General features: G+C 32.8%; 1 protein-coding gene across 13 annotated transcripts in view; it reads right to left on the bottom strand.

Annotated features, from left to right (window-relative positions):
• Nucleotides 1-27,390, bottom strand: part of CHD9 (chromodomain helicase DNA binding protein 9) — a 228,646-nt gene that overhangs the window by 76,282 nt on the left and 124,974 nt on the right. For 7 of the 13 annotated variants that reach the window (XM_070500253.1, XM_070500252.1, XM_070500251.1 and 4 more), the window contains 8 exons: nt 23,124-23,455; nt 9,258-9,369; nt 5,390-5,536; nt 4,373-4,441; nt 4,230-4,285; nt 3,432-3,549; nt 558-644; nt 193-330 (listed from right to left, as the gene is read on the bottom strand). In XM_070500253.1, the coding sequence (XP_070356354.1) occupies nt 193-330; nt 558-644; nt 3,432-3,549; nt 4,230-4,285; nt 4,373-4,441; nt 5,390-5,536; nt 9,258-9,369; nt 23,124-23,455 (1,059 nt within the window). Of the gene's footprint in view, nt 1-192; nt 331-557; nt 645-3,431; nt 3,550-4,229; nt 4,286-4,372; nt 4,442-5,389; nt 5,537-9,257; nt 9,370-23,123; nt 23,456-24,257; nt 24,546-24,619; nt 24,703-27,390 lie in introns of those variants that run through there. The other 6 variants (XM_070500257.1, XM_070500261.1, XM_070500259.1 and 3 more) reach the window with 2 other exon arrangements.

Below are 27,390 nucleotides of genomic sequence, written 5' to 3'. Positions count from 1 at the left end.
CTAGCATTGTTTAGAACAGCAAAAAACTGGAATATTCATTAATGGACAGATAGTTAAATTAACATACATATGATACTATGCAGCAATTTTAAAAATACAGTATTAATTGTATACCAAAGACTAAATTAAAAATTCAAAGATTACATTAAACCTGCTGAATAAAGAAGTGCTAAGATTGTAGACAGTTCTTACCAAATGCCTTGTGTCAGGCCTTGAAGCTTGCAATTGTTCAAACTCTTCTATTTTTGCCAGATCTACATCTTCCTTTAGTTCCCAAGTACTATCTTCATACGGTAATGAGCACCACTTTACTAAGTAGTAAATGACAGGCTGTAAAAAATATTTTTTTCATTTTACCATTTTGAAAAAGAATAGTAAGAAATAGCTTAAATTGAGAATCATTAGAAATGGTTTAAATATACTAACTTACATCGATAAAAACTAATGAATCATTTTTTAGTGTTTTTAGGTCATTAACTTTAAAAAGGTAGTAAGTTTTAACATTTAGAAAGTTTTAGGTTTTTCTTACTTAAAAAATATTTTTACCAAATATTTACCTCACCAGTATCTTTATCTTCACAAAAAGAGACTTCTAACACTCTGTCTACTTCAACATAGTCTGGGTTAAATGGTTCTTCTTCCATCTAAAATTAAAAAGTTATTTAATTGATATTTCACAAAGAAGTAGATAGACAGAAGTAAAATAAAGACAAATTTACTAGCTACTCACTACAGAACAAACACATAAGTTAGACTTCAACTGAATTTCCCCAAAAATGGAATACTTTAATTTCCAAAAGACATCTAGGATATTTTTCTATATTATGAATCACCCTGTTATACATAATAAAACTAACCAAATAGCACTAAGAAATGAGGTACTCCAGACAAGTAAGTTACTCGAGAAGATATACTCTTTAAAAATGTCCTAAAAGCAGCCTGTGTATCTTTCTTTTGCTCTTTCCTCACGTCGAAGAGTTGAAGACAATCACGCCACCTGTAGGCTCATCTCTGCTGTATCAAACACTCTATCTACTGATGGTTCCCGTGCTCAAGATCCTCTTACCTAGCTGAATGCAAACTCCCTATCTGAGCTACCACAAAATCAAGTGCACTCATTTACTCTTCAACCTTCTTCTGTATTTCTTCCTCCTGTATTTTCTAACTAGGTTAATGGTAACACAGACCCCTACCCCGCCAGCCCTACTCCGAGTTATACAAGCCAGAAATGGAGAAGTCATTTTAGATTCCCCCTCTTTTTTTATCACCCACATCTAATAAGTCACCAATTCATACACACTCTACTTTTAACTATAACTCAAATTGGTTCTTCCTTCCTCATTCTCACTGCCTTCTTATACTTGAACCTTTACAAATAATCTCCTAACTAGTCCCCAACTACTGTCTTACCTCCTTTTAATTCAATTTCACATGGTCCCCAGAGAGATCTTTCTCAAATATAAAACTTACAAATTGCTCCCTTGCTTCAAATCCTTCACTGACTACCCTGTTTGGGGATCACGTCCCCCACATTAGTTTTTTGGGGATAAACAGGATCCTACTTTTTCCTTCAGCCTCATCTCCTAATGCTTTGACACAGCTATACCCTAGACTTCATGCTCCAGGAGTACAAAAACACATATTTTTCAAACTCCACATTCTATCACACCTCCATGTTTTTACACTCCTTCTTTCTTCTGAATAGATTGCTGTTCCTTCTCTTGTCTGCTTGGCTGATTCCTACTCATTCCTCAAAGACTTACTTTCAACAGCCTGTCTCAGCTATCTTTGCTGCCTTTCCTCTTCTGCTTAACCTCTAAGTGCTGTAGTACTCCATGGTTCTGCCTTTAGTTCTCTTCACTATCTTAAACCTTTCCTGAGTGATATTATCATTTCCACGTCTTTATATAGGACACACTTGGTAACAAAGAGCACTGCCTAACACCAGAATGGTAATGTGGTATTTTAAGAAAATCTGCATAATTACAATTTATATCGTACCTGAGTCAAGTGAGAAAAATTAGTGTTCATGAAAAATTAAGATTAATAGTTAGGTACTTCTAAAATCTTCAGCTCATTAGAAACTTCTATATCAGAGTGAGGAGGTGAGAAATTTTTGAGGACCTCCAATCATCCATAAACTGACAGGTCATTAGAATCATCAAATTTTTGAAGGAGATTTTATAGTTACAAAGGAAATGCAGTAATGGCAACTTCATGGTGGAAAAGCCTGCCAGATACCAATATAATATAATGATTAAAATTACCATCACTAGTAATGGGGCAAACAAGTATCATGCACCTCCTGAAATGATTCATTTCTGCGGTATTCTCTTAAAAAAATGCATGACCTAAATCCTGAGGAAACATTAGACAATCCCAAATTTAGGGACATTCTATAAAATAACCACCTATTCTCCTAAAAAATGTCCAAGTAATGAAAAACAAAGAAAGACTGATTTAAAGGAGACCTGACAAGTAAATGCAACATGTGACGCTGGGTTGGATTCTGGACCAGAACACACACGCACAATTTTTGGTATAAAAGTATTAGTGAAATATGAATAAAGTCTGTAGATGAGATAATAATACTACATCAATGTTAACTGTTCTATTATTATGTAAGAGAATGTTTTTACAAAATAAATACTGAAGTATGTGCAACTTACTTTCAAACTGTTTAGAAAAAAATGTATAGGCACGGGATAGAGGCAGAGAGAGAGAGACGCAGGTGGGCAGAGGCAAAGGGAGAAAGAATGTGAATGATAAAATAAACACAGTAAAATGTTAACATTTAAAGAATCTAGTTAAAATATATGTGAAATTCATTGTACTATTTCTGCAACTTTATTGTTAAAAATAAAGTGTAACAATTTTTCAAATTAAAAAGTCAAAAAAATTTAGATAAATCTAAAACTGCTCTAAAAAGTCTATTAAAAGAAAAGGGAAAAATATCTTAGAGTAGGAAGACACATGAAACTAATTAGTGAGGCCTAGATAGGTAAATGGATTATTCCAATGATTCTAAAAGATCATACACACACAAAACTGGTATAGAAAATACGCAATGTATTTCATGCACTGAAAAATCTTATTTTCCACTTATTTGCTACATTACCATTTCCTTACTTGAATAACTTCGCTGATAAAATTCTTTGAGACATTAACACACCCACATTCAATTCGAAGTATTGAAATACACACTAATTTAAAAATACAAGAGTTATCTACCACTGTGAATTATCAGTGTCTGTTTCAGCTAGTTTCCAAGCTAAAATTGGGGAAAGAAAATTACTATATGTAACTAGCATTTATATTCAAATATCAAAGTTGAAAGCCTAAGAATTAAAATGAATAGTAAGTTTTTATAAATACTACTGCACGTGTTCAGAGTTCAACACAAAATAGTTTCATTAATTTCTTTTTCTTACGTCTGCAAAAAAATGTGCTCTTTGTGCTTGTCTCAATTTGAATCGTTTGATTTTCTGCTGGATCCTTTTATCTTTCAAAAGCTGCTGTTCTGTGGCCCACTCACAGTGAAGATAGGAGCTAAAATTTTTGTAAAAGTAATATATTAGAATGATATAGAAAACCATGTTTTGGTTTTTTTAGATTTATTTTTAAGCATAGCATCCAATATGAAATATTATCTTCAACTTTACAAATAGGTAGTTCATCATTTCATTTAATGTCAATAGACTCCATATAATTTCTAAAATAAAGCCATTGTGATCACTACAACCTAAGAAGACTGTAGTCGAAAGGTGTGCAATTTGCCACATAGAAATAGAATGGTAAGCTCAATCATAAGGGGAACAAGATACGATTTATCATTTACTTCTTGATTGTAATAGCTTTCTTAGGATCAGAAAGCTAACTTGTTTTGAAACCAATGTAATTTTCTTTGAAACACTTTCTTTCACTGACGTATAGGAAAAAGTTGGACAAACTCTGAAAAGTTCAACAATAAAAATACAACAAATAATGACTGTAATTTATAAAAGCATATTTTCTAAAGATTCTTACATTTGGGTGTTAATATTTTCTGAAAAAATTCAATTTTAACATGAAAGGTTTTCAAATAGTCTTCATTTTTAATGATTTTTAAGTTCACGCAATAATAAAACATTTTAAAATGCAGACTAAATATCATAAATTAATATATTTAAACATATTAAATTATATTTAAATTAACAGCTTCCTATTATTTTTCTAACTCAAATACTTACTAATTCTTGTATTTTACAAAAAATTCTTCTGTATCAATCATCACTCCAGGTGATATCTAAGAAAGTAAAATCAATAATTATGACTTTAATAATTAATCAGGCCATGGAATATAAAGTGTAAAATGTAATGTACCTATACTTACTTCCTTTTTTACAATTCTAGAAGATAATATTTTGTCCACAATTGCAGCATCTTCTTCACTTGGATTCTCCTATGGAGGGGAAGAAAGAAAATATGATGGCACATTCTGAATATTCCTTTAGTTGCCACTTTGTATGTTTATGAATACACTAAAATTCAACAAACATTTATTTAGCACACGTGCCAGGCACCATGTTAAATGTTAGGAATACAAAAATAGAAAAAGAAACTATTGTTATTATTGTCCTAATCATCACATGCTGCATCATCATCATCGTAAACATATTCTGCTTTTTAATGTGCCAGTCATTATTCTAAGCACTTCACACATATTAACTAATTTAATTCTTGCAACTATACTATGAGGGAGCTATTACTATATTCTCCATTTTATAGATTAGGAAGCTCAGGCATGGAGAAGAGAAGTACTTGCCTAAGATGTCAGAAATCACTCAGCTGGCGGATGAGTGGTTGGTTCACAATCCAGATATGGGAGATTAAAAGAATTATACAAAGAGGAAAATGCATACGCAAAGACACAGAGGTGTCAAAACGTGGCATTTGGGCAACTACATTCATAAAGCCAGAGGATAGAGTACTTGTAGAGAAGTAGCAGAAGATAAGGCCAAAATATCCATACAAAAGGCTTTATATGCTGTGCTAATCATTATTTTTGTAAGACTTGGGAAACTATTAGAGGAGTTCTCAGTAGAAAAGTACTGTGATCAGGCTTGTAATTTAGATACATTCTGCAGATAAAATAGAGTTTGGAGGAGTTTCAAGAATATATGTCTAGGAGGTGGAAAATAAAGTGACAAATTGGACGAAGAAGCAAAGGAAAAAAAAAGATGAATTCCTAGGTTTTTGATCTTAATAACTTACAGTTCTATTAACTACAATATGGAATCCAGAAGGAAAAGTTGGAGCAGGTTTTAAGGAGGAAAGATAATGAGAGGGTTTTATTGTAAGAATTTATATTGCTTTAAAGCATTTTGTAGTCATAATCCCAAATTCTTACCACAAATAACTGTAAAGGCTGTTCACCAGGTAAAGGAACTGAATTCTTTTTTATTTTCATAGAGCCTTTAACCTCTTCTTCAGATTGTTTCCCTTCTGCATCTTCTGCATATTTTTTTCTTTTAATTTGTCGATTTGATCTTCTTTTCTGTAATGAACCATAAGGATCATATTTATATGATTTATTTTAAAGGAAAGATTCTAAAAATGATTACTCCTAGTGTGACAATTTTGTACATTAAATTTCCAAAACTGTATTCAACATTCATCTTTTCTCATTTTTCCTTTTAAATAAAGGAAGATTATAATTTGCCCTTTGTCACAGGCTTAGTCTTTAGTTTTACTTCCTAATGTTCCAAATAACAAAGATAGTAATACCTTTATTACTTTTCTTTAGAAATTGTTGAGAATAAAACGATTTGTTTTATTTAACTATTTCACACCTTGGGAAAAACATATTTTATTAGTAATATCTTTATGCTTTATTACCTTTCTTTATAAACTATTGTTAAGAAGAGTAAAAAGGTATGTGTTTTATTTAGCTATTTCATAGGTTAGGCAACATATTTTAAACTATTAACACTTACACAGTTTTTGCCCAAAATCTAAAAAGTGCATCAAATGAATACTGGTTAAATAATTAATCAGGGGCAAAAAACTAGAAGAAGAAACTAAGTAATATTTGTTACAAAACCCACGAGCTTGTGTTTAAAACAGTATAGAACAAAATAATGTAAAATGTTTTAAAAGAGATACACAAAATAATAAAATATTAAATCTACCAAATAATTAAATGTGAATAAAGGAGGAACCACTGTTTTACTAACTTTCCTAGCTTCCCTTAAAAATAAAGAACATCACTGTCATAAAAACAGAAGTAGGCCTTTTAAAAAGTATTGCATGTAATAACAATTTTTAAATAATCTACGTAATTTAAAATCAGGTATCAAATACACATGGCTTTACTTACCTCCCTAAATATCTAATATTTGATGTTCCCACTATAAAAACAAAATCTCATATTGGTTTGAAAATCCCAAAGAATTTAGCTTTGCTTTTTTCTGCCTCCCCAAAATCTCACGGGTAGAGGCATCTCAGGCAACTGCTCTATTGCTCAACATTTGGTAAATCCATCCCTTCTTCCTTTTTCTATTCCATTTTCTTCTATATATTTAGTAACTCTCATGACATCTCCCCAAAATGTAACCAGCAAAATAACCCATGTGTTCGCCTTTTGGTTTCTGCCAATGTCTTCAATTTGGTAGGTCATTTATATTTCCATAGCCATGACAAAAATGGCTCAATTAGTGCAGCGGTATGGGGCCAAACTGTTACTTGCATCCAGAAAGGCTGCACTGGCCTTTAATGTACTTCTGACTCTTTCTCTTGAGTAGTAATATAGTGAGAGAAAGAAAGGCACTAATATGGTAAGTTAGCTCAGCCAAATGTAGCAGACAAGTCCACAGCTCATTTAGGATGGGTCACCATCTCTTGGCCACGAAGACATTTACATTTTCAAAACTCAACGTAACACTTTTGTTAATACGGGAGACAGGAACGTGGCATATAAAAATTATTATAAAAGGACTTCTAGAAACCCAATTTTCCCACATCCTATTTTGAAAAATCTGTGAAACACTTATTATTTTCTTGCGGGGGGAGGAATTCTATGGATCTCTAATCTAATACTAGGCAAAGGAATGTTTAGAGATCTGTTACTGGCACCGTATAGTTCTGAATGTTCAAGAATAGTTTAAATTAATAATCAACAGTGACATTATTATTCTAACAATAACATGTTTTACCAATGTTATGTCTGAGTGGGAATAAATCTTCTAAATAATCAAGTTTGAGAACAATTCAGCATACTTTTAGAAGATTCTGTTAGATGTTTGCAACATTAAAATTTCCTTTCTGGTCACTTAGGTATCTATTAGTACTTTGAAATGCTTCACTTAAATCTTTAGTAAATAGTAAGCGAGTGGTCTAAAAGAATCCTTTGAACTCACAAAAGTGTACATTTAGTTAATTCTTCACAAGATAGAATGAAAGCCACTCATTTACTGCTTCCTCATCATATGAAGACTTTACCAGTCTAAAAGGTTAATTTAAAAGTCTATGAGTTATAAGATTATAGCTGATTTCACCATAAATTATGTTCCACTAGAGCATATATTACACATTAGGCAAAGACAAACAGGGTGCCACTCTCACCAAATATCTTTCTCTGTCATACAATATCTCTACTACTTAAAAAAAAAAACCAAAAAAACCTAATTTGATGTCCACATTTTGGGCTAATGTGCTTTTTTCTGGCTTTGTTTCTCCATAATGTTTTTCAAAGTACAATTTAAAATACTGACAAAATCTTTCTTCAAACTTATTTTTTCTAGCTTTTTTCTTCTCATGTCTTAAAGGCTGAAGACATATCAGTCCACAGCACTTGACACAGAGGTCAGAAATATTATGCTTTTTTTTAAGCATATATTTTTGATGACTAATTTTTTAATGACTAATACTTCATTACGATAACGACATATTACCTATTTCTCATAATAATCCTAATAGAATCTGCTGAAGGGGCTTTTGAAAAAAAATTTAAGTCTCTAAAAAGGGTCAGACCATTGAACTACTCTCTACTAAGATTAAAGGTAAAAAATTAAATGTCAGATTAACATTTTTAGATTTCCAAACCTTAAGATTAAATTACTTTTCAAGCCTTCAAGTCTTGGCAATCCATTGTGGTTGAAAGCTACATGGACCTTTCTATCATTTATTTATATAATGAAACATTTAAATATACCAATAATATAGATTTAACATTGTTTATTAGAAAATATTTTTTTCCTTCTCATTTTTCTGTGTTAAAGGAACACATCTGTCAAACAACCTATAATACTACAGTGAAAGGTATGGAAGAAATGTGCATGTTAACCTATTCTATCATTTCATTGTTTGGTAATTACATAATAGAAAAATGGCCAGCATTATTCTAGTAAAAATTAAAGTAAATTTTCTCACGCTTAATTATAAGTTTGCCTAAGTTACTGATGACATGTGAAGAAAAAGCCAGGCCATATAATATGAGGAGCTTCAGTCACTGCCCTTACCTCAACTCTTGCAGCAGCCCAGGAGCCTTGAGCCACTACTCTCCCATTGGATAAGAAGCTGCATAAGGAAGAAGAAAGGCCATTCAGGGGCTTTCTGGCCCCATAATTCAACAACTGCCACCACCCCTACGGCCTATAGGTCATACTTTAATTATTGGAGAGCAGAGGGTGGCCTGAATTATTATGACCTTCATTATATATATATTTTTTAACTTCACAAGCTTATTTTGAATATCCACCTATTCACAAATTTTTTTAAAAAAGGCAAAATGCACAGTATTTTTGTTTGCAGTAGGGGATTTTTAATATAATTGTTTTTGACAGAAGCAGACCAAAGGAATTATCTCTAGGGATGATTCAATCCATTTGCTTTATCATTTGTATGTGATTTTAAAAATTAATATCTCCATCATTAAATTTATTCAGGAGTACTTTATAAGTACAGGATAATAACAGCAGATACTTCTCCATACTAAAAGCCATCAGGGACTTTGGATTGTTACTTAACCTCTCTGGGCTTCAGTTTCATTATCTGAAATACGAGGGGTTTGGAGAGGATATGTAAGTTTCCTCCCAGGTCTAACATTCTATGGTAATACTAGTAGGAGCATATTGTAATAATGCTGTCATATACATTCTACCATACAATAAAATGTATTTTCACTATTAAACTACAGTATGAATATCCATAAAGCAGTATTATGCTATCTAAATAATTCTACCAGTGCTTCATTTCTCAGAAAAAATTTTAATACTCACTTGAGAATCTTCCTCTTTGAGTGTATGCTGTGGCATCTGCTCTGCATCAGATATCTCATCTGAAGACTCATTCTTTCTTTTTTGTTTCTTACCCAACGTAATAATGAGTTTGCTGTTTCAAGAGAAAAAGAGTAAACAGTAAGAACTCTTTGCATTTTTCCATTTTTGCTCAAATTAAGATTGTCAGGATAAACTTTCTTCCATTTTATATCTCTTGAATGTTCAACCAAAGATGATAATTATCATGAAATCCAAAAATACTTTTTCAAAACAAAAACTGTATTCTAATGGAACAAATACAGACCAATATACAGTTAACAATTTCTAAGCACGGCAAGGCAGTCAAGTTCTATCACATGTTTCTTAGGCTCAATGTTATTTTTCATGGGCAAAATGTCAGGTGATGTAACTATAATTAGTAATTAATTCATTTTTTATTATCTTATATATTTGGAATGAGGGATTTTTTTCCTTCTACCTCTTCCTAAACACAAATTCTACTTAATGTCCTTGAATCCCACCTATTCCCTAAAAGCCTCTACCTCTTTCTACCTACAGTAATTTCTCCTTTACTTAAAATACTTTTAACAATTAATTGTTCTTTAATTATTTCATTTATGTTAAGGTTTATCTTAGCTAGAGTATACGTTCCTAGAGAGTAAAAACTTCCTTTTACTTTTTTGTGTGTGTGAGGAAGATTGTCGCTGAGCTGCGGCAACCTTCCTCTATTTTATGTGAGATGCTGCCACAGCGTGGCCTGACAAGTGGTGTGTAGGTCTGCACCGGGATCTGAACCTGCGAACCCCAGGCTGCCAAAGCAGAGCACACAAACTTAACCACTACACCCCTCCTTTTACTTTATATATTTCCACAATATGTACACGTTTACCTGCCTGTTTTTCTGATGTATCTATGCATATGTTTATGTGTATATATATATATTAATATTTACACACACATAGAAAATACAAATGTCTAAAATGAAAGTATGCTTTTCATTTTTTTTCCTGATCAGAGGTAGAAGTACAGAGCTCCCACATTTCCTCATGTGGTCTAACAGATGGGAGGGCATGATGTTAAAGCACCATACTAATCACAAACTATGCTAATTGCTAACCAAGAAAATTCTATGTTAAAAATCAGTATTCCAAACACAGAAAACTTCCCAAATAGTTTCAGGTATGATAAAGCAAAAAGATATTAGAATGTTTTTTTATTGTGATAAACAGTGGTTTATAACATTATATAAATTCTGGGTGTACATCACTATATTTCGATTTCTGTGTAGATTACATCAGGTTCACCAAAGACTATTTACAATCCATCACCATACACATGTGCCTAATCACCTCTTTTGCCCTCCTCCCTCCCTGCTTTCCCTCTGGTAACCACCAATCCAGTCTCTATCTCTAGGTGTTCAGTAGTTGTTGTTTTTATCTTCTATTTATGAGTGAAACCATATGGTATTTGGCTTTCTCTCTCTGACTTATTTTGCTTAGCATAATACCCTCAAGGTCCATCCATGTAGTCATGAATGGCCAGATTTCATCCCTTTTTTTATGGCTGAGTAGTATTGCACTGTGTATATACCACATCTTTAGCCATTCATCCCTTGATGGGTAGTAGGTTGCCTCCAAGTCTTGAGTAATGTGAATAATGCTGCAGTGAACAGAGGGGTGCATACATCTTTACGCATTCATGTTTTCATTCTTTGGATAAATACTCAGCAGTGGAATAGCTGGATTGCATGGCAGTTCTAGTCTCAAGTTTCTGGGGAATCTCCATATGGTTTTCTATAGTGGCTGCACCAGTTTGCACTCCCAGCAGCAGTGTATGAGCATTCCCTTTTCTCCACATCCTCTCTAACACTTATTTCCTGTCTTGTTAATTAAAGCCATTCTGACAGGTATGGGGTGATACCTCATTGTAGTTTTGATTTGCATTTCCCTGATAATTAGTGATGTTGAACATCTTTTCATGTGCCTATTGGCCATCTGTATATCTTCTTTGGAGAAATGTCTATTCAGATCTTTTGCCCATTTTTTAATTGGGTTTTTTGGAAGATTAGCCCTGAGCCAATCCTCCTCTTTTTGCTGAGGAAGACTGGTCCTGAGCTAACATCCATGCACATCTTCCTCCACTTTATATGTGGGACACCTACCACAGCACGGCATGCCAAACGGTGCCATGTCCGCACGCGGGATCCAAACTGGTGAAACCCGGGCCACCGAAGTGGAATGTGCGCACTTAACTGCTGCACCATTGGGCCGGCCCCTAGTTTTGTTGTTGTTGAGATGTATGAGTTCTTCATATATTTTGGTTATTAACCCCTTATCAGATGTATGCTTTCCAAATATCTTCTCCCAATTGTTAGGTTGTCTTTTTTGTCTTGTTGATGGTTTCCTTTGCTATGCAGAAGCTTTTTGGTTTGTTGTAGTCCCATTTGTTTACTTTTTTCTATTGGTTCCCTTGCCCGATCAGACATGGCACTTGAAAATATGCTGCTGAGACTGATGTCGAAGGGTGCACTGCCTACGTTTGCTTCTAAAAGTTTCATAGTTTCAGGTCTTACATTTAAGTCTTTAGTAAATGTTGAGTTAATTTTTGTGTACGGTGTAAGATAATGGTCTACTTTCATTCTTTCGCATGTGACTGTCCAGTTTCCCTAGCACCATTTATAGAAGAAACTTTCCTTTCTCCCGTGTATGCTCTTGGCTCCCTTGTCGAAAATTAGCTGTCCATTGATGTGTGGGTTAAATCACACTTAAAAAGCTAAAGTGGAAGTTAGCATTGGATGTAAAGTGAACACAAAGGAAGAAGTTCTTTTGTTTAAGAAGAGCAAAGGAGGCTTTACAGAAAAGGTAGTTTGAGATAGGAATTGAATGATGAAAGGGAGTTCAACAGGTAGTGAAAGAAGTTGTCAAGCACATTTCGGGTAGGGAGATATCAGAGAAAAACGAGGAGAACAGGCAGTGATAACAGCATGTCAGGAACATACAGAGTACTGAAGGAGGAAGCAGAGAGATGGCCATCTAGATAGGGTGAAGATTGCAGAAGGCCTTGCATAATATGCAAGGAGTTAACATTTTAGTTTAAGACCAAAGCTCCATAAAGCAGGAATTTAAAAGGAATCTATCTGTCTTGTTTACCATTAACAACAAATGGCACTGAGATATTTCTGAATGAATGAAAAGAAAATAGAGCAATTAGAAGACATGAGAATTTTAAATACAGTCATGTGTTACTTAATGACAGGGAAATGTGTCATTAGGCAATTTTGTTGTTGTGTGAACATTCATGGAGTGCACTTACACAAACCTAGATGGTATAGCCTACCACAAACCTAGGCTATATGGTACTAGTATTATGGGACCACCGTCATCTATGTGGTCTATCGTTGACTGAAATGTTGTTATGCAGCACGTGACCATAAGCAAGCTCTGGGGCTGTAATGTATAGCATGGTGACTATAGTTAACAATACTGTATTGTATATTTTTAAGTTGCTAAGAGAGATCTTAAACGTTCCCATTGCAAGAAAAAGAATTCTAACTACATGAGGTGATGAATGTTAACTAAACTTACTGCAGTAATAATTTCAAAATATTATGTGGGGGACTGGAATTGGCCACCCCAAGATATGTCTCTTTGGCATGAGGATTATTTTGGGCTGGTTACTTAAAAAACTGCATACAGGAAAGCAACTCTGAAAAGCAGAATTTACTTACCCTTTGTTAAGAGACATTTACATTGTAAAGGAAATCTCCATCTGTAAAGGTGTCTCCCTCTCCGTACCAGGAAGAAGGGGGGATGACCTTATCTCTAGAAACTCTTAAATCTGCATCTTCTTTACTGTACTTGTCTGGTAATCTCCCGTAACTGATTGCCCCCACCCCCAACAGCCTCCTTTGTCTTTAGCTGAAGATGATATTTAAGGTGGTGGCTTCAGCCATTTTGGCGAGTTGCTCAGGTTGCCTGAGCCTCTCCCATGTATACATTTTATAAAGCTTTGTTTCATTTTCTCCTGTTATTCTGTCTCATGTGAATTTAATTCGTTCTCCGGCCAGAAGAACCCAGAGTGGGTAGAGGAAATGTCTTCCTCCCCTACATACATGTATATCAAATCTATAAATCATGTTGTACATTTTAAATGAATACAATGTTAACATGTCTCAATTATATCTCAATACAATTGGGGGGAAAAGAAGTTTAAGCAAGAGAGCAATGCAACTAGAAGGAAGCGAAATGCAAGGCAGGGAAATCAGTGATAACGGAAATGACAATTCAAGTGAGAGATGAAAAGTGCAATATAAGGCCATGGCAATGTGCACGAAGAGGTAAAGAAAGATACAATTTTTTATTTTGGAAGCAGAACCAATAGGACTTGGTTATTGACTGGATGGCTAGATGTGAGGTCAGAAAAAAATTCTAGAATGATTTATTCCCAGGTTATTCTTGTATTGGTATGATTATATTACCTTCAACAGGATAATGGTAATTCTTACTTGGTATCTCACCTGCACTCTTCTCAGTATGTGAAGAAAGTAAGTAAGAGTAAAAATATAGCTTATGTTGGAACCAGGAAATCAGAGGAAGCACAAAAAGACATTCTGAAACAACATTAAGGAACTAACCACTATGATTAGTTCCTCCCCCTTCTGGTCCCTTTTCCTTACTCTGGTTTCCTTGCTAAAATAAAAGTCTCTCTTGAGGTCATATCAGATACCACATGATCTTGCTCTTCCTCCGTCTCATCCACAGTTCTCAAAAGAAGTTCTCTATGCTGACTGTTTCAGTTTCATTCCTCAACCCACTATAATCTGAACTCTTAAAACCACTTTTCATATTCAGAGCTTCTATTTATTCAGTGTTTACTAAGTCAGCCTCTGCTGACTTTACATGCATTCTCTCACTTGATGTTTATACAATTCTGAAAAGGCAAATACTGTTATTTTATAAGAAGAGGAAATTGAGGCTTAGAGAAATTAAATAACTTGTTTAAAGTCACACCAATAGTAAGAATAGAGATAGAAATTAAGTACGCCTCACTCCAAAGCTTGAACTCCTAATGTCTAAGGCCACAAATGATCTTTCTAATGCTAAATCCAATAGAAATTTAAAAAGTTTTATCTACCAGCATATAACTAATTACTTTTTCTTTTTCTGCACCCTTTTTCCTCCATGAAATAAGACTCTTCTGGTTCTCACTAAACTTCTTTCCCTCCTCTTGTTCCATCTATTCTTAGTATCTGGTTTTCAGCAGGATTCAGCCCTGGACAACTCTTTCCTGCCAGTCCCGTAAACTTTGGTACTTTTCTCAAAGTTCTGTCTTCAGCCTTCTTCCCTCTCCATATACTAGGAGATTTAACTGAATCTATTCTTAACTACCACTTAGAAGATTCTAAAATCTCTTATCTCTAGTTCAGAGCTTTCCCCCAAGCTTCAGATTTATAAATCGTTTACTGGATATACACATATGGATATCCCACAGATGTCACAATCTCAAAATGCCCCCAAATGCCAGCTCTCATTTTTCCTAAACCTAATAGTCCACTAATATTAAAGTATAATGTAAATTGAGAAAAGCACACATCAAAAGAGTACAGCTCAGTGAATTTTCTCAGATGAACATAAATATGTAGCCAACTTCAAGATCAAGAAATAAGACATCATTAGTTTCCCAGAAGTCTCCTCCTATGCCTCCTCTTCCATTAACAACCTCCTCCTAAGGGGAACCACTATGCTGATTGTGATTACTTAATACAACCTAAGGCACTTGTGTAGATGATTTTCAATGGTAAGGTCAGGGATAACCCTAAGAAAAATTAGGTAGTAGAGATATATATTTGATGCATTCCTTCATTTGCTATTCATCTTCAAACCTAAATCCATGTGTTAGACTAGTCTGTAGATGAGAACAAGCTAGTAAAAGGAAAGTTTAGTTACATAAATAACAATTTCCTATGAAACACAAATCAACGTCTATTAATACTCTTCAATATATTCCTTACAAAGGCATCTTCTCGGTGTTGGGTAGCCAAATGATTTATGTGAAATACATTTTGATACAGGATCTATGTGGCTGCTTAAAGGCTCACATCCCACTGAATAAACTTCAATGAAATCAGAAGCAGAAATATTTAAATCTTTTTGCATTTATCAATAACTATGAAGAGCTTCGATTGTTCCTGTCTAGTGGTATAAGGTAATTAAATGAGAACTCTCTAAGGACAGTGGACCAAGCTGCTTAAACATTATTTTTATAGATAAATATTGCCTAAATCTCTAGAAAAGAAATACTAATAAGTGTTGCCAAATCAATCTTAAACACTCAGCCTTCTTGGTGAAGGGGTGTAGGTTAGATAAAAATGTTTGCCATAATATCTTAGATAAACCTTCATTATATTAATTTGGAAAATGTACTGTAAAAAAATTTTTTTTTATTTTATTTTCCATACATTCTGTATTTTCTTTCAATATTGTTCTATAGGCCCAGAATAGCATCTTATTTCATAAACTTATTAACCAGTCTTAACCCATTCAAAAGTCTTTTTCAAATCCTAACTTTCTAAGAGATATTTCAGATATAGTAGTTTCCTATTAAACCCTTCAAAGTCCAAAACATTTACACTTGTCCTTTCTGTTCAAAAAAGGTACATTTCCATGGTAGGAAAAAAGTTGATTCTAAAACCTGGAGTCATTATTGACTGACAAAATTCTGAGTAAAAAAGAGATATATTTTAGGATTTAAAAACTAGGGTTACTTACATAGAACACTGATTCTTGGAAACAATGAAGTTGTATCAGTTTATTCTAAGTTCTAAAATGGTATATAGGTGACACTACGAAGGGGAACAAAAATTAGGTTGGTATTGGTTAGTAATTCCTAAATGTGTGGTGAGTAAGGCTTCATTAGAAGGCTGTCTGTTAAAAATAGAGATGCCTAGTTAGAAAAGATGAGATAAACCCAAATTGAGAGACATAACTGGCCAATATGCTTCAAAATTGAAAATATCATAAAAGACAAAGACTTCAGAACTGCCTCAAATTAGAAGAGTGTAAGGAGACATGACAGCAAAATGAAATGAAGGATCTGAAATGGAACCCGGCCAAGAAAAATGGTACAACTGACAAAATTTCCATGAGGTCTCTAAATAAGTTAATAGCATTTCGAAAGTGTTTACTTCCTGGTTTTGATAACTGTGTTTTCGTTACACAAGATGTTAACATTTGAGGAAGCTTGGTGAAGAGCCTAAGGGAACTCTGCCCTATTTTTGCAAGTCTAAGATCAGTTCAGAATAAAAAGTAAAAAAATACAGATTTGTAGGTCTTAATCCCAGGATTCTGATCTACTAAGTGGGACTCTAATAAGACTTCTAAGAAATTCTAAGAGATTCTTATGTTCAACAGGCTTTGGAACCACTGGCTGAGAAATGTACAGAAAACTCTATGGACAAATATTCAGGATAATACAACTATTTTACATTTGTAGAACACTTAAAATATCAAAGTGCTTTTGCGTACAATCTCTCAATTGATCTTGAGAAAAACTGTGAGATAGGCAAGGCAGGTGCTGCTCCCATTATACTAACAGGGAAAACTTCAGCTCCAAAAAAAGGAAATAAAGTGCCAAAGTCACAAATTTAGTAAAAGATAATAAATGTCTCTTTATTCCTAGTCTACTACTTCCAACATATCTTACTGATTTTAAAATAAAATGATTATACTACAACCAGTCAATAGATATTTAATATCAATAAACATAGTTTAATGAATAAAGAGAAATATAAAACTATATTATCTTTTAGTAAATTATTAAGGTTGAAGTTTATCTGACTTTCGAACAACCAGAAATTTCTATTGCCAGTACAATGACAAATGATAGCTGTAAATTTTATCTGAAGAAAATTAGATGATCCCAAAGTAGAAAAAGTAAAATAAAATCACTTAAGTAAAATACTCAATTACCAAAGAGCATTCCATTCTTCCATCTTGGATCACAAAGAGTTCACTACATTAATTGTAAAATTAAATTTCATAAAAATACAACAAAAATTTCATCATAGATACATTCTTCAAATAACCTGATAGTTTGCTATTCTTAGAAATATCACTAAAGCAATACAGAATATATTAATAATAGAGGCTTTATGCAAGTTTTGTTTTTTTTAAACATTAAAGAGATCTGTTATCAATGTTAGCAGACTGCAGCAACAGATATTAAGGCAAGCAAAAGAACTAAATATCAAAACATAGCTTGTTTCAGACAGCAAAGGGCAATTTAAAACTAAGTATAAATTTGAAATGTTAATTCATCTGATAAGTACAGGCACTAGAAAACCTCAGTGTTTATACTTCATGTCTATATTTGATTTTCAGATGTAATTTATGCACTCATCTAAATCCTGCCCACATGTTATTAGTAGAGGCTGTGTAACAAGCTGCGTTCTACACAGTGTCAATCTGTAATTGCCCCCTGTTGATTCTCTCATTGCAATAATTGGACAAACAATGAATCTTATCCAATTAGTCCATTTGTTGTAATTAATGCATCCAATTCATCATAAGGGAAGGAAACAAGCAAAAATACTATTTCACATTATAATTTTTTTCTTTGCAAGTCGAGTGAAAGACACTGAGGCTATTTTTAAAGTCATCAAATATAAACTTTCTTTTTTAAAGAAACACATTTAATCTGGTGAAATTACTCCAGTTTAAGATTCAACTCAAGACTCGAGCCTAAACTCATGTGGGAAAAAATAATCTGTTTTAAAAGAATTCTTTATTTTAGTTAATCCTCAAATTTGTGAAAGTAACATTGTATCGTAAACTCTTGGTAACTTGGACTATAAATTCCTTCCTGTTAAGGATGGACATCATTCTTTTCAAAAAGTTGAATTCACTAAGTTCTTTCATTGTTACTAAGAACACAAGTACTAAGTATTAATCATAATCAATATATTTATCAGCCCAGTTTAATTCTTAATCTTAAAAAAGTTTCTTCTTTTAAAAAAAAGCAAATGGTCTTTACGTTAAAAAATATTGACAAAGTAGGAACATTAAAATTAAATAGTTTACTTTAGTGGTTCTAAGATACACATTTTTTGTATATATTCACATCTATGAAATCAAGACTCACCTAATAACCGAAGGATATATCATAGTTTTAACTGGCAATATTTTTTTTTTCTTACTGACATAAAATTTTTTTTTTCTTACTGACATAAAAATAATGGTGTGTCTTATAATCAACGACATCCTAGATTCAATGAAATAGAGCACATTGTTTGCTAATGTATAAACCCTACTAACACATTTTATGTAAAGGTATACTTCTTAAAAATGGAACTGTAAATCTTAAATTCATAACAATAAAAACTGTATATATCAATTCTTTTGCGGATGAATATGTTTCAGATTTTCACTGAGTTTACGTTTAGATGCAAGGAGTGAAATCAATAAAACATTTTATCTGCTTGGTATTTAAAAATTATAGAAATATAGAGATTACCAATAGCATAGAATTAATAATTAGAAATACATAATAAATTGATACTACAAATTTTTCAAACTGCTTTTTGATCGTATGCCAAGAAACAATTAATTAATACATTTATATTTTACCCAAACAGATATTAAATTCCTATGATTCTGAATATTTGCAATCAGAGTCTCATTTGTCACTTTATTAACATGGACTATAAAGTGATTCCTAATTTCTGATGATTCATCTTCTTTATCACTCAGATTTTGTTCATTCCTATTATTTTTCCCTGTTTTACTTAGAGGTAAATGTCTGTCTGTAGACATATGGACACACTTACATGTTAATTTTCTTTAAAAAATACACATACATATGTATTTATATATACAATGGTAGGTAATTAATAAGTATTATTTTCTTTCTTCCTTCTCAGGGATTCAAAAAGACTATAGCAAAAAGGGGCACAATATAATTTCGAGATCTAATTTAATGTTTTGTTGTTTTTATTTATAACATGACATCCTTAATTTCTACTCGTTTGTATTTCCTAATTTAGATGTTTTCTGCTTTAACTAAAGAGAAAAGCTACTTGTAGCACCTGATAACTAGCATTTCTGTAACAAACAAAAGAATAACTATGAAGAATACAAAAAAGAAAACAGTTTAAGTTTAATCATAAAGGACTACTATAGATTAAATTTATAGGGACACAAGAACATTTTTAAATACAAAAACATTCTACCCATGTCAATCTGATCATCTATAACACAAAGAAGTAAATTCTGATAACATGGAAACAGTTTAAATGCCAAAGTTATAAACAATAAATTTAAAAATCCTCCAGTCAAATCATGTGATATTCTATCACATAAACTAAAACCAAATAGAGCCATAAGAAAATTCTACTGGAAGTCTTGGAATGAATTTATTTTAGAATTTAACTCTCTATTATTACTAAACCATTAGTTATATCCTTGTGGTTTTATGAAGGATTAGTTTGCCATTTCTGTTTTTGATTTAACAAATTAAATTCAATCATTCTGTATCATTTACTATTTAATCTTCCACTCATTCCATTCATGGAGCATCTACTATGTACCTCCTCTTACTGAAGAAATACCTGCTCTTCTACTTGAAAGACAGCTTGTTAGAAGCTGACTGCCAAGATCATGAAAAATGTTAAAGTAGAAAAAGGTTGTTTCTCGTCCTACCTCACTCTTTATTTTACACCTGCCATTTCCATTTCAACTCACACCCTTCCGCTCAACCATGGGCAACAAGTTCAAACTCCAGGCCTATTTCAAACAAAATTTACCTGTCCTGAAAGCTACTCTAACTAAGCTGATAAACAGAGGCGTGCTCATAAGAAAAAAGCCATTAATAAGTTAACCTATTATCCCTCTTAACAAGTAGCAACTATTTTTGTTTTTGTTTGTTTGATTTTGTAACTGATCTTATTTAGAAACAGAGCCTTAATGGAAGAGAAGCTTGGCAGGTGAGTGCAAGTTTAGGCTTGAAGGAAGGGGCGTGGCTCCCGGCCACGGCTTTTTTCTTAAATAGCTATATGGTATTTACGTTTTCAGAAAATAATAATGGCTAACATTAAATAAATTTGAGGTATAGTTCTATATGCTTTAGATGTTATTAAATTTTTTCATCCTCAAAATAACACTACCAGCAAAGTACTATCATTATCCCCATTTTACATAAGAGGAAACTAAAGCTTGGAAAGGTTAAGTATTTGTCCAGGGTCACACCGCTTGTAGGTGATAAAACTGGGATTTGTACAAATGCAATTTGCTCCAAAGCCAAAGAACTTAAACACATTATCACACTGCACAGCCCACTCTAACTCACAGAACTGTTTTAAAGATTAAACAAGACTCTAAGAAAGCGCTCTGTAAAGGACACTCTATTCCTTGTATTTAAAAAAAATTAATCTATAAAAGTGACTGAAATAATGAAAAGGTTTCAGGCTCACTAGCAAGCAGAGGCAATATTGGCATTCCTCAGATTAGTCTTCTTAGATTATATCAAACCACATATATGGGTTAAATAAACATCAACTCTGACTATACATCCATTATAATCTATTGTTTACAAATTTAGTTACTTTTAGCATTTATATTTCACATTGCTGGTGGTTAAGTTCCAGCAAACAGTCCCTTCAATTTTATCAAATACCAATCATTTGATATTAGCACAAGCCCAATTCTTCTAAAACTAATAGAAAAATAAAATTTTACAAGAAAATATTTAACATATCATAAAATGCTGTTAATTAAAATGATGCAACTAAACTATTTAAAAGATGACTCTTCAAACAAAAATTAAAAACTGGGCAAATTAAAAATTATAAAATGTAGTGGCTTATTGGAAAGCATAGTAATAAAATATTTCAATTGACTAATACAGGAACTCTAGGTTGCATATGAATTTCATTTCCAACTATGCTTTTTCCTCCAACATGATAATAATCTGTCTTTATCTGATAAAAATGATCAAGATAACCAAGAAATTATTTACTCCAGCAGCTTAATAACAATATTTAAGCAAGTGTCAATTTTACCTACCTGCTTGCAACTTACAAATTCCTCTATCAAAAAGTTCGATACTCTCGATGAAGTTGTTTAAAGCAACTACTCAGTATCTCACCATGTATGTATCTTTCCAGTACAATTCTCACCTATTTTCTCAAGAATGCTCTCTCTAAAAATAAGTACTAAATTGACCAATGCTGTGCAATATTAAACTAATTTATTGTTAATAATCTACCTATTTCTAACAAAAATACAAATGTCACAGAATGAGTCAGATACTCTACTGCAATATATTACTATACCCTACAATATTAATTCACATTTTTCAAAACTTCATGTTTCTCTATTACAATTTATTTCTATTTTCCCCTATGTACGTTGTTTTTTCTTAAACCAGATTTAATTCTGGTATCTTTTGCCTCTAGCTATTCCCCTCAAAATTTAAACTTACTGTAATTTGTGAAGTATCTCTCTCAATTTCCTCTAGTTTTATGCATTATTTTTTAATACCCTTCCAAACAGTACACTACTTTGCCTATATCTCTGTATAAGTTAAAAGTGGAAAATGTTCATTATATTAACTTTTAAATACATTAAAGGATTAAATATGGGGTTTCCTAAATTAAAACTAGACATAGTATTGGAAAAATAAGATACTTTCATACTGAAACCTTTAAATATAAAAGGAGTAGAAATTTAACTTTCAAATTTTACTTTAGCTGTCTGCAAATAAAATGAAAGATCAATAATATTAGTTATTGCTCTATTATAGCAAGAAAGCCCATATTGTTCAATGTTTTGGTTTGGAAGGCATCAGAATCTAATGATCTACTTCAATTTGGTGGTTGCATTTAAAATACTGAGAACTAATTTGGTTTACAAAATTGTGTTAGTTCTAAATACCTACGTAATGTATTAAGAATTTCTTAAGCAAACAAAGATTTTCATAATAAGGGAATTCTTTTTTTGTGTACTTTGTTGTGTGAAAAAAAGAAAACACTTTACATAAACACTTTATGTAAAATTTCATATAAAGCATTCAAAAATGACCAAATATTCCTGCAAAAACAATTCTAAACTATGTTGGCCTTGGGTTATTTTTACCCTTGTATGCAAAACAAATATCACATAAAACAAATAACACTTATTATATTTTATTTTTTGAAAATGTATTAGATAAGTAGTGAAATAAAAATACCTAGGATTAATGTACCCTCCTGGAGCAATTCTTTGTCCTTATAATTCTCTTGGAGTATTAATCCTCACCTGGCCTATTTATTACATAAAGCAAATCAGAAAGACTGTAAGGGAGTAAATCAGTTAAGAGCCGAGAGCTGTGTGTTGTTGATTTAAATGGTCTTAGTTTCCTTGCCGTTCCATTTAGTCCAAAGTTGTGGGTTTATGAGAAAATACTGTATTTCATGTTCCCGATGAAACATGGATGTTCCAATGAAGTACAACTAAGAGGTAAAGAAATCTTATAAAGAGTGTCAATACATGTTCTGTAAAGAAAGTGAATTTGGAACTGGCACTGCAATGCAAGTTTGATTTTATTTGTTTTTTTTTTCCTTTTTATGTTTTACATATGAAATATTTTCCTATTTTAAATTCCTTTTAATAATATTAATGTACAAAAAGCTATGTTCACAAATAGTAGGATTTAGTAAATTCTGGAATATTATCTAATTCATTCAAAAAGGAAATAAGGTACATATAGTGTCTAACAACTTAAAAGTCCAAAGTGGGAGAAAACACATCACATGCAAATCAAGAGTAAAAGATTAGACAGATAGCACTTTAACAAAAAATTGAAAGGAATTACAGTTAATTTTTAAAAACTTACCCAATTTTTGTCTTCTCTTTTAACTTAGAACAAGTTTTTGTTTTTTTGCTCTCTTTGTCCTTTGGCTTGGATTTCATCCTTCTACCTTTCTTTTCTTCTTTTCCTTCAACTGAAGCACTAGGAAAGTTTTCAGGGCTCATTACTCGTGGAATATTGCGCTCCCCTCGCTCCTTTGCTTTTGCTATGGCCTCTGATATTATACGATTAGCCTTTTCTTGCTTGCTTTCTGATTCCATCTTTTTTCTCTGCTTCTTCTCAGACATGATCCTCACCTGGGTATTCTGCAACTTAGTGTATGTCCCAGGACCATCACTCTTCTTGGAAGATGGAGGCTAGAGAAACCAAAATATTTTTTAACAGAATATACCAAAGTACATCCAAAACAATTAACATAAGTATCTGAAAATTTAAAGTTAAGCCTAAAGAAGTAAAATACACGAGCAAATGTGAGTGCTACAAATTTAAAATTAAAACATTTTGCAGATCTAGAAAGTAGTGTAGGTATAAACAAAAAGCTCAACTACTGCTTTTAAAAATGAAGGCTGAAGAAGGAAAATATAGATTCATTGATATTTTCATAGCATTCTTGATTAGTTGATTCAAATTTTGTCCTGTAAATACTGCTGATTCAAATTTTATCTTGTAAATATCCTGTGCATTTGGAATAAAAGTCTTTTCTTTCCTCTTCATTCCAGACCTCTGAAAAATTATTAATAAATATAATATAGCAATTTTAATTTAGAATTACTCCTTATAGTTTATTGTGATTTTTAGAAAAATAAAGCCTTTCTGCTTTACAAGAAACAAGAACTAGAACCTGAAAACATTTAAATCATTTTAATGTGCAATCTATGCGGCAACATAGCTAGTTAGTAAACAGACATTCCCATACTTAAAATTAGAGAAAGTTTTAGTTTTTCCATGAAAGAGTTAAATGTGGATTTTTTTCTCTTTATGTATCATAATTATTTTGCTCAAGCAATTCTGAAAAAAAAGTTTTATAGTTTTACGTTAAAATTATTAATATTTTAGCAATATCACAGGAAGCAGATCAATAGCATTTAAAAAATAATATCCTCTTCAAACACGCATTCATTCACATCTACTTAGATCACAGTTTTGTTATGTTCTTACCCGTAAACATGCCTCTGACTATAGCAAAGGAAAAAACCACCAGGAATTTCCAAACACATTTTCATGCTGATTCCAGTGTGCTTCACTGGATATCTTTTCTATACCTGCCTCATCAAAGGTTTCATAGCAGTGCTGCAGCACTGGGAAAGGAAGGAGGGTTTAGAATCGCTCACTAAAATGCCACCTTAAGGCCTACAGGCTATAACAAATAACCAAGACTCGAGAAAACAGCAACAAGCTCAAGATGGCGATGCAGTACGACTCCCGCAGCAGCAGCCAGTAATAAGGAAGGTTATTCAATCCCATTAGCCTTTTAGCCCAAAGAACCCCTCCTCCTCCCACTCATTCAGGCTTTCACTTACCCTTCCTCTTGGCCTCTTCACTGAAGACATTTTTGGCGTCAGACAAAGGGTTGCCCTCTGCTTTTTCACCACCCCAGGCAGTGCTCAAGAAAAAAGCATTGAAAGAAGATTCCTAAATGGCCTATTTAGCAAGCTGCAACCAAGAGATGCACAACCTTCCACAAATACACATTGTGATTTATCAACACATTTCTGCCTTGGCAAGTTTACATCCACTGTTCATCCTATTTAGATATGAAAAAGGCTGTAAACCCCTCCTAAAAAGCTGAGTTTCCTCAATAGCTGTAAGCAGATAGCCAGATTCCAACAAAGCACAGAAAGAAATGAATGCACAAAGCATCAAAATGCATCAGCATGAATATTAGAGATGTCGTTAAAAATACTGACTCCTTCTGCGGAAGTAGGCCAGCAGATGGTGCTACCAGTTATTATTCCATTAGACTCTGCAATTTAACCCCCAATGGACTGTTCTTTCCTCTATGTAACACATTAACTCTCGCTCTGCCATTTCCTGCACTAAAGTTTTTAAAAACATACCTACAAACCTGATCTTTAAAAATCATCTGAAAACTAAAACTGTGGTGAATCAACTTTATGCAGCTATCAATATTAAAAAAACAAAATCCAGTGCAATTTTTACTGGACAAAAAAACTTTTCTCCATGATACTCCAAAATATTTAAAAGATAAAAACAGCTGCAGATGAGCAAAGGGTTAAAGAGCAGGTCATGCAAATGAACACATAACAAGTGACTTCTCTTTAAGAAATTAGATAAGGTCTCTTACGATTCTTCTAACAAAAACTAACAATGCTGTTTTTAAAATAGAGAAATAAAGCTATTTTCATTTAAATTCTAAAAAGAAGCTTAAAATTCTGAAACGAACAAAAGAGCTCTCAATAGAGAATTACTAATCACACTTCAATTTTTTCCTTATTTAAACCTGGATAAATACATTATTTTCCTGACATAAAAAATTCATAAAACCTTCCTGACCTTTACTCCTCCTTCTATTTTAACTGAACTGCTGAGCTTTTCAGAGAAAACTTTAGTTTTAGTCTCTTGCTAAAAATAAGTTGCAAGTCCACCTGAATTTGATCATCAGTACAGCTTTTCTTTCTATAAAACACTGAGACTATTTAGTAAGCAATGCCCTTAAATAGCTAAAACAAAATTTACACTGCTTCAAAATTCAACTTGACTTCTTTCATTAATACCATTTTTTCAGTTGGTGTTGGCAAGTCCTCTGATATCTCTATCAAAGAAGCTGTTTTTTGTTTTTTTTCCCTTTTAGGCATCAACAGTCTCAAAACGGAGCGACGTTATATCCACAATGTCCTAGAAAGACCAATCTGGAGAGCAGTAGGGGAAATTAAAGGCAGAGGATCACTAATGGCAAAGAAAGGATCTGACTGACCTGAGAGGGCATTTATGTAAAAATTATACTAACCAATAATAATGTCTAACACTTACTAAGTGCCAGACAGTAGTCTAAGCATTTTACGCATAAAAACTAATTCAATCCTGAATGATAATAGGTTAATAGTGAAAATGGAGAGAAGAGTAGTGAATAGGAGACTAACACTTACAACAGTACTACAAAATGAAAGAATGGACCTGAGAGAGCAAACAAAAAAATCATAATGATAACAACAATAATAAGAGTTAACACCTACGTAGTCCGTACTATGTGCCAGGCACTATTCCTAATATTACATATATATTAAACTCAATTAATCTTCAAAACAATCCTGTGAGATATATACTATTATCTTCATTTTATAGCTGAGGATATATAGAAGTGAGACATAGAGAAGTGACTTGCCCAAGATCACACAGCTACTGAAGGATGGAACACGTATTAAAAGGCAGAGAGCTTCATTATGGAAATCACGCTCTTCACCACTACTTATATCATATTTGGTTCAAATACCATAATTTACGTAGATTAATTTGAACACGAAAGAAAGTAAGTGACTTTCTCAAAATTGCCAAGACACTAGTGATAAAAATAGGATAAGATTTAGGTTTTTCTAGTGCCCTTTTCAAGATGTAGAAATCAACAAGATATGGGTGGGGTACGGATGAAGGGCAGGAAGAGTCAATGCTTAGCTTCTAGACCAAGTACTGGTACAGGAGAAGGTAAACGAAAAGGAAATCTAGTTGAGAAAGGGTGTGTATATGTGTGCAATAAGTTTAATTCTTTTCATACTGAATTTGAAATGAAAAGCCCTAGTAACTGGAAATTTGACAATGGGTCTCCAGAGAGAGGAGAGGGCTGGAAGAAACGATGTGGATTCCTTTGCTGTTTTTTTTGATACCCTTAACGCACAGTCACTATCCACAAAACCAAGGATGGTTTCTAAAATATCTCACTTCTCCTATAAAGCTTTTCAATAGGTTCTATTACTTGATTCAAAATCCCAAATATTTAACAATAAATCTTAACAGCAGACAACAACAGCAAATTTGTGACCAAATATTTCTTCTATTAGAATACACTATTTTAAAACTATATTCCCACAGAACATCAACACTGAAGTGTTAAGTAATTAAATATTTTTAACATAGGTTATTTCCCAATTCAAACATAGACACAAACATGCAAAAGGGTAGTTGATAGACTTTTCCCAATATTATGGTTTCTCTTTTCCCCTATATAAGCAGTCATCAAATTCTGTCAAATCTATTTGTTGTTTGTTGTTTTCTCCTCCTCTGAGTCCCAAGAGTTCCTACTGTAGTAATTTCCCACTTGTTATGGTTATATTGTGTT

This window comes from Equus asinus, chromosome 28, assembly GCF_041296235.1.
Source record: "Equus asinus isolate D_3611 breed Donkey chromosome 28, EquAss-T2T_v2, whole genome shotgun sequence".
In the NCBI taxonomy this organism is placed as follows: domain Eukaryota; kingdom Metazoa; phylum Chordata; class Mammalia; order Perissodactyla; family Equidae; genus Equus; species Equus asinus.
Note: the sequence above shows the minus strand (reverse complement) of the source record. Positions and strands in the feature narration are given on the sequence as shown.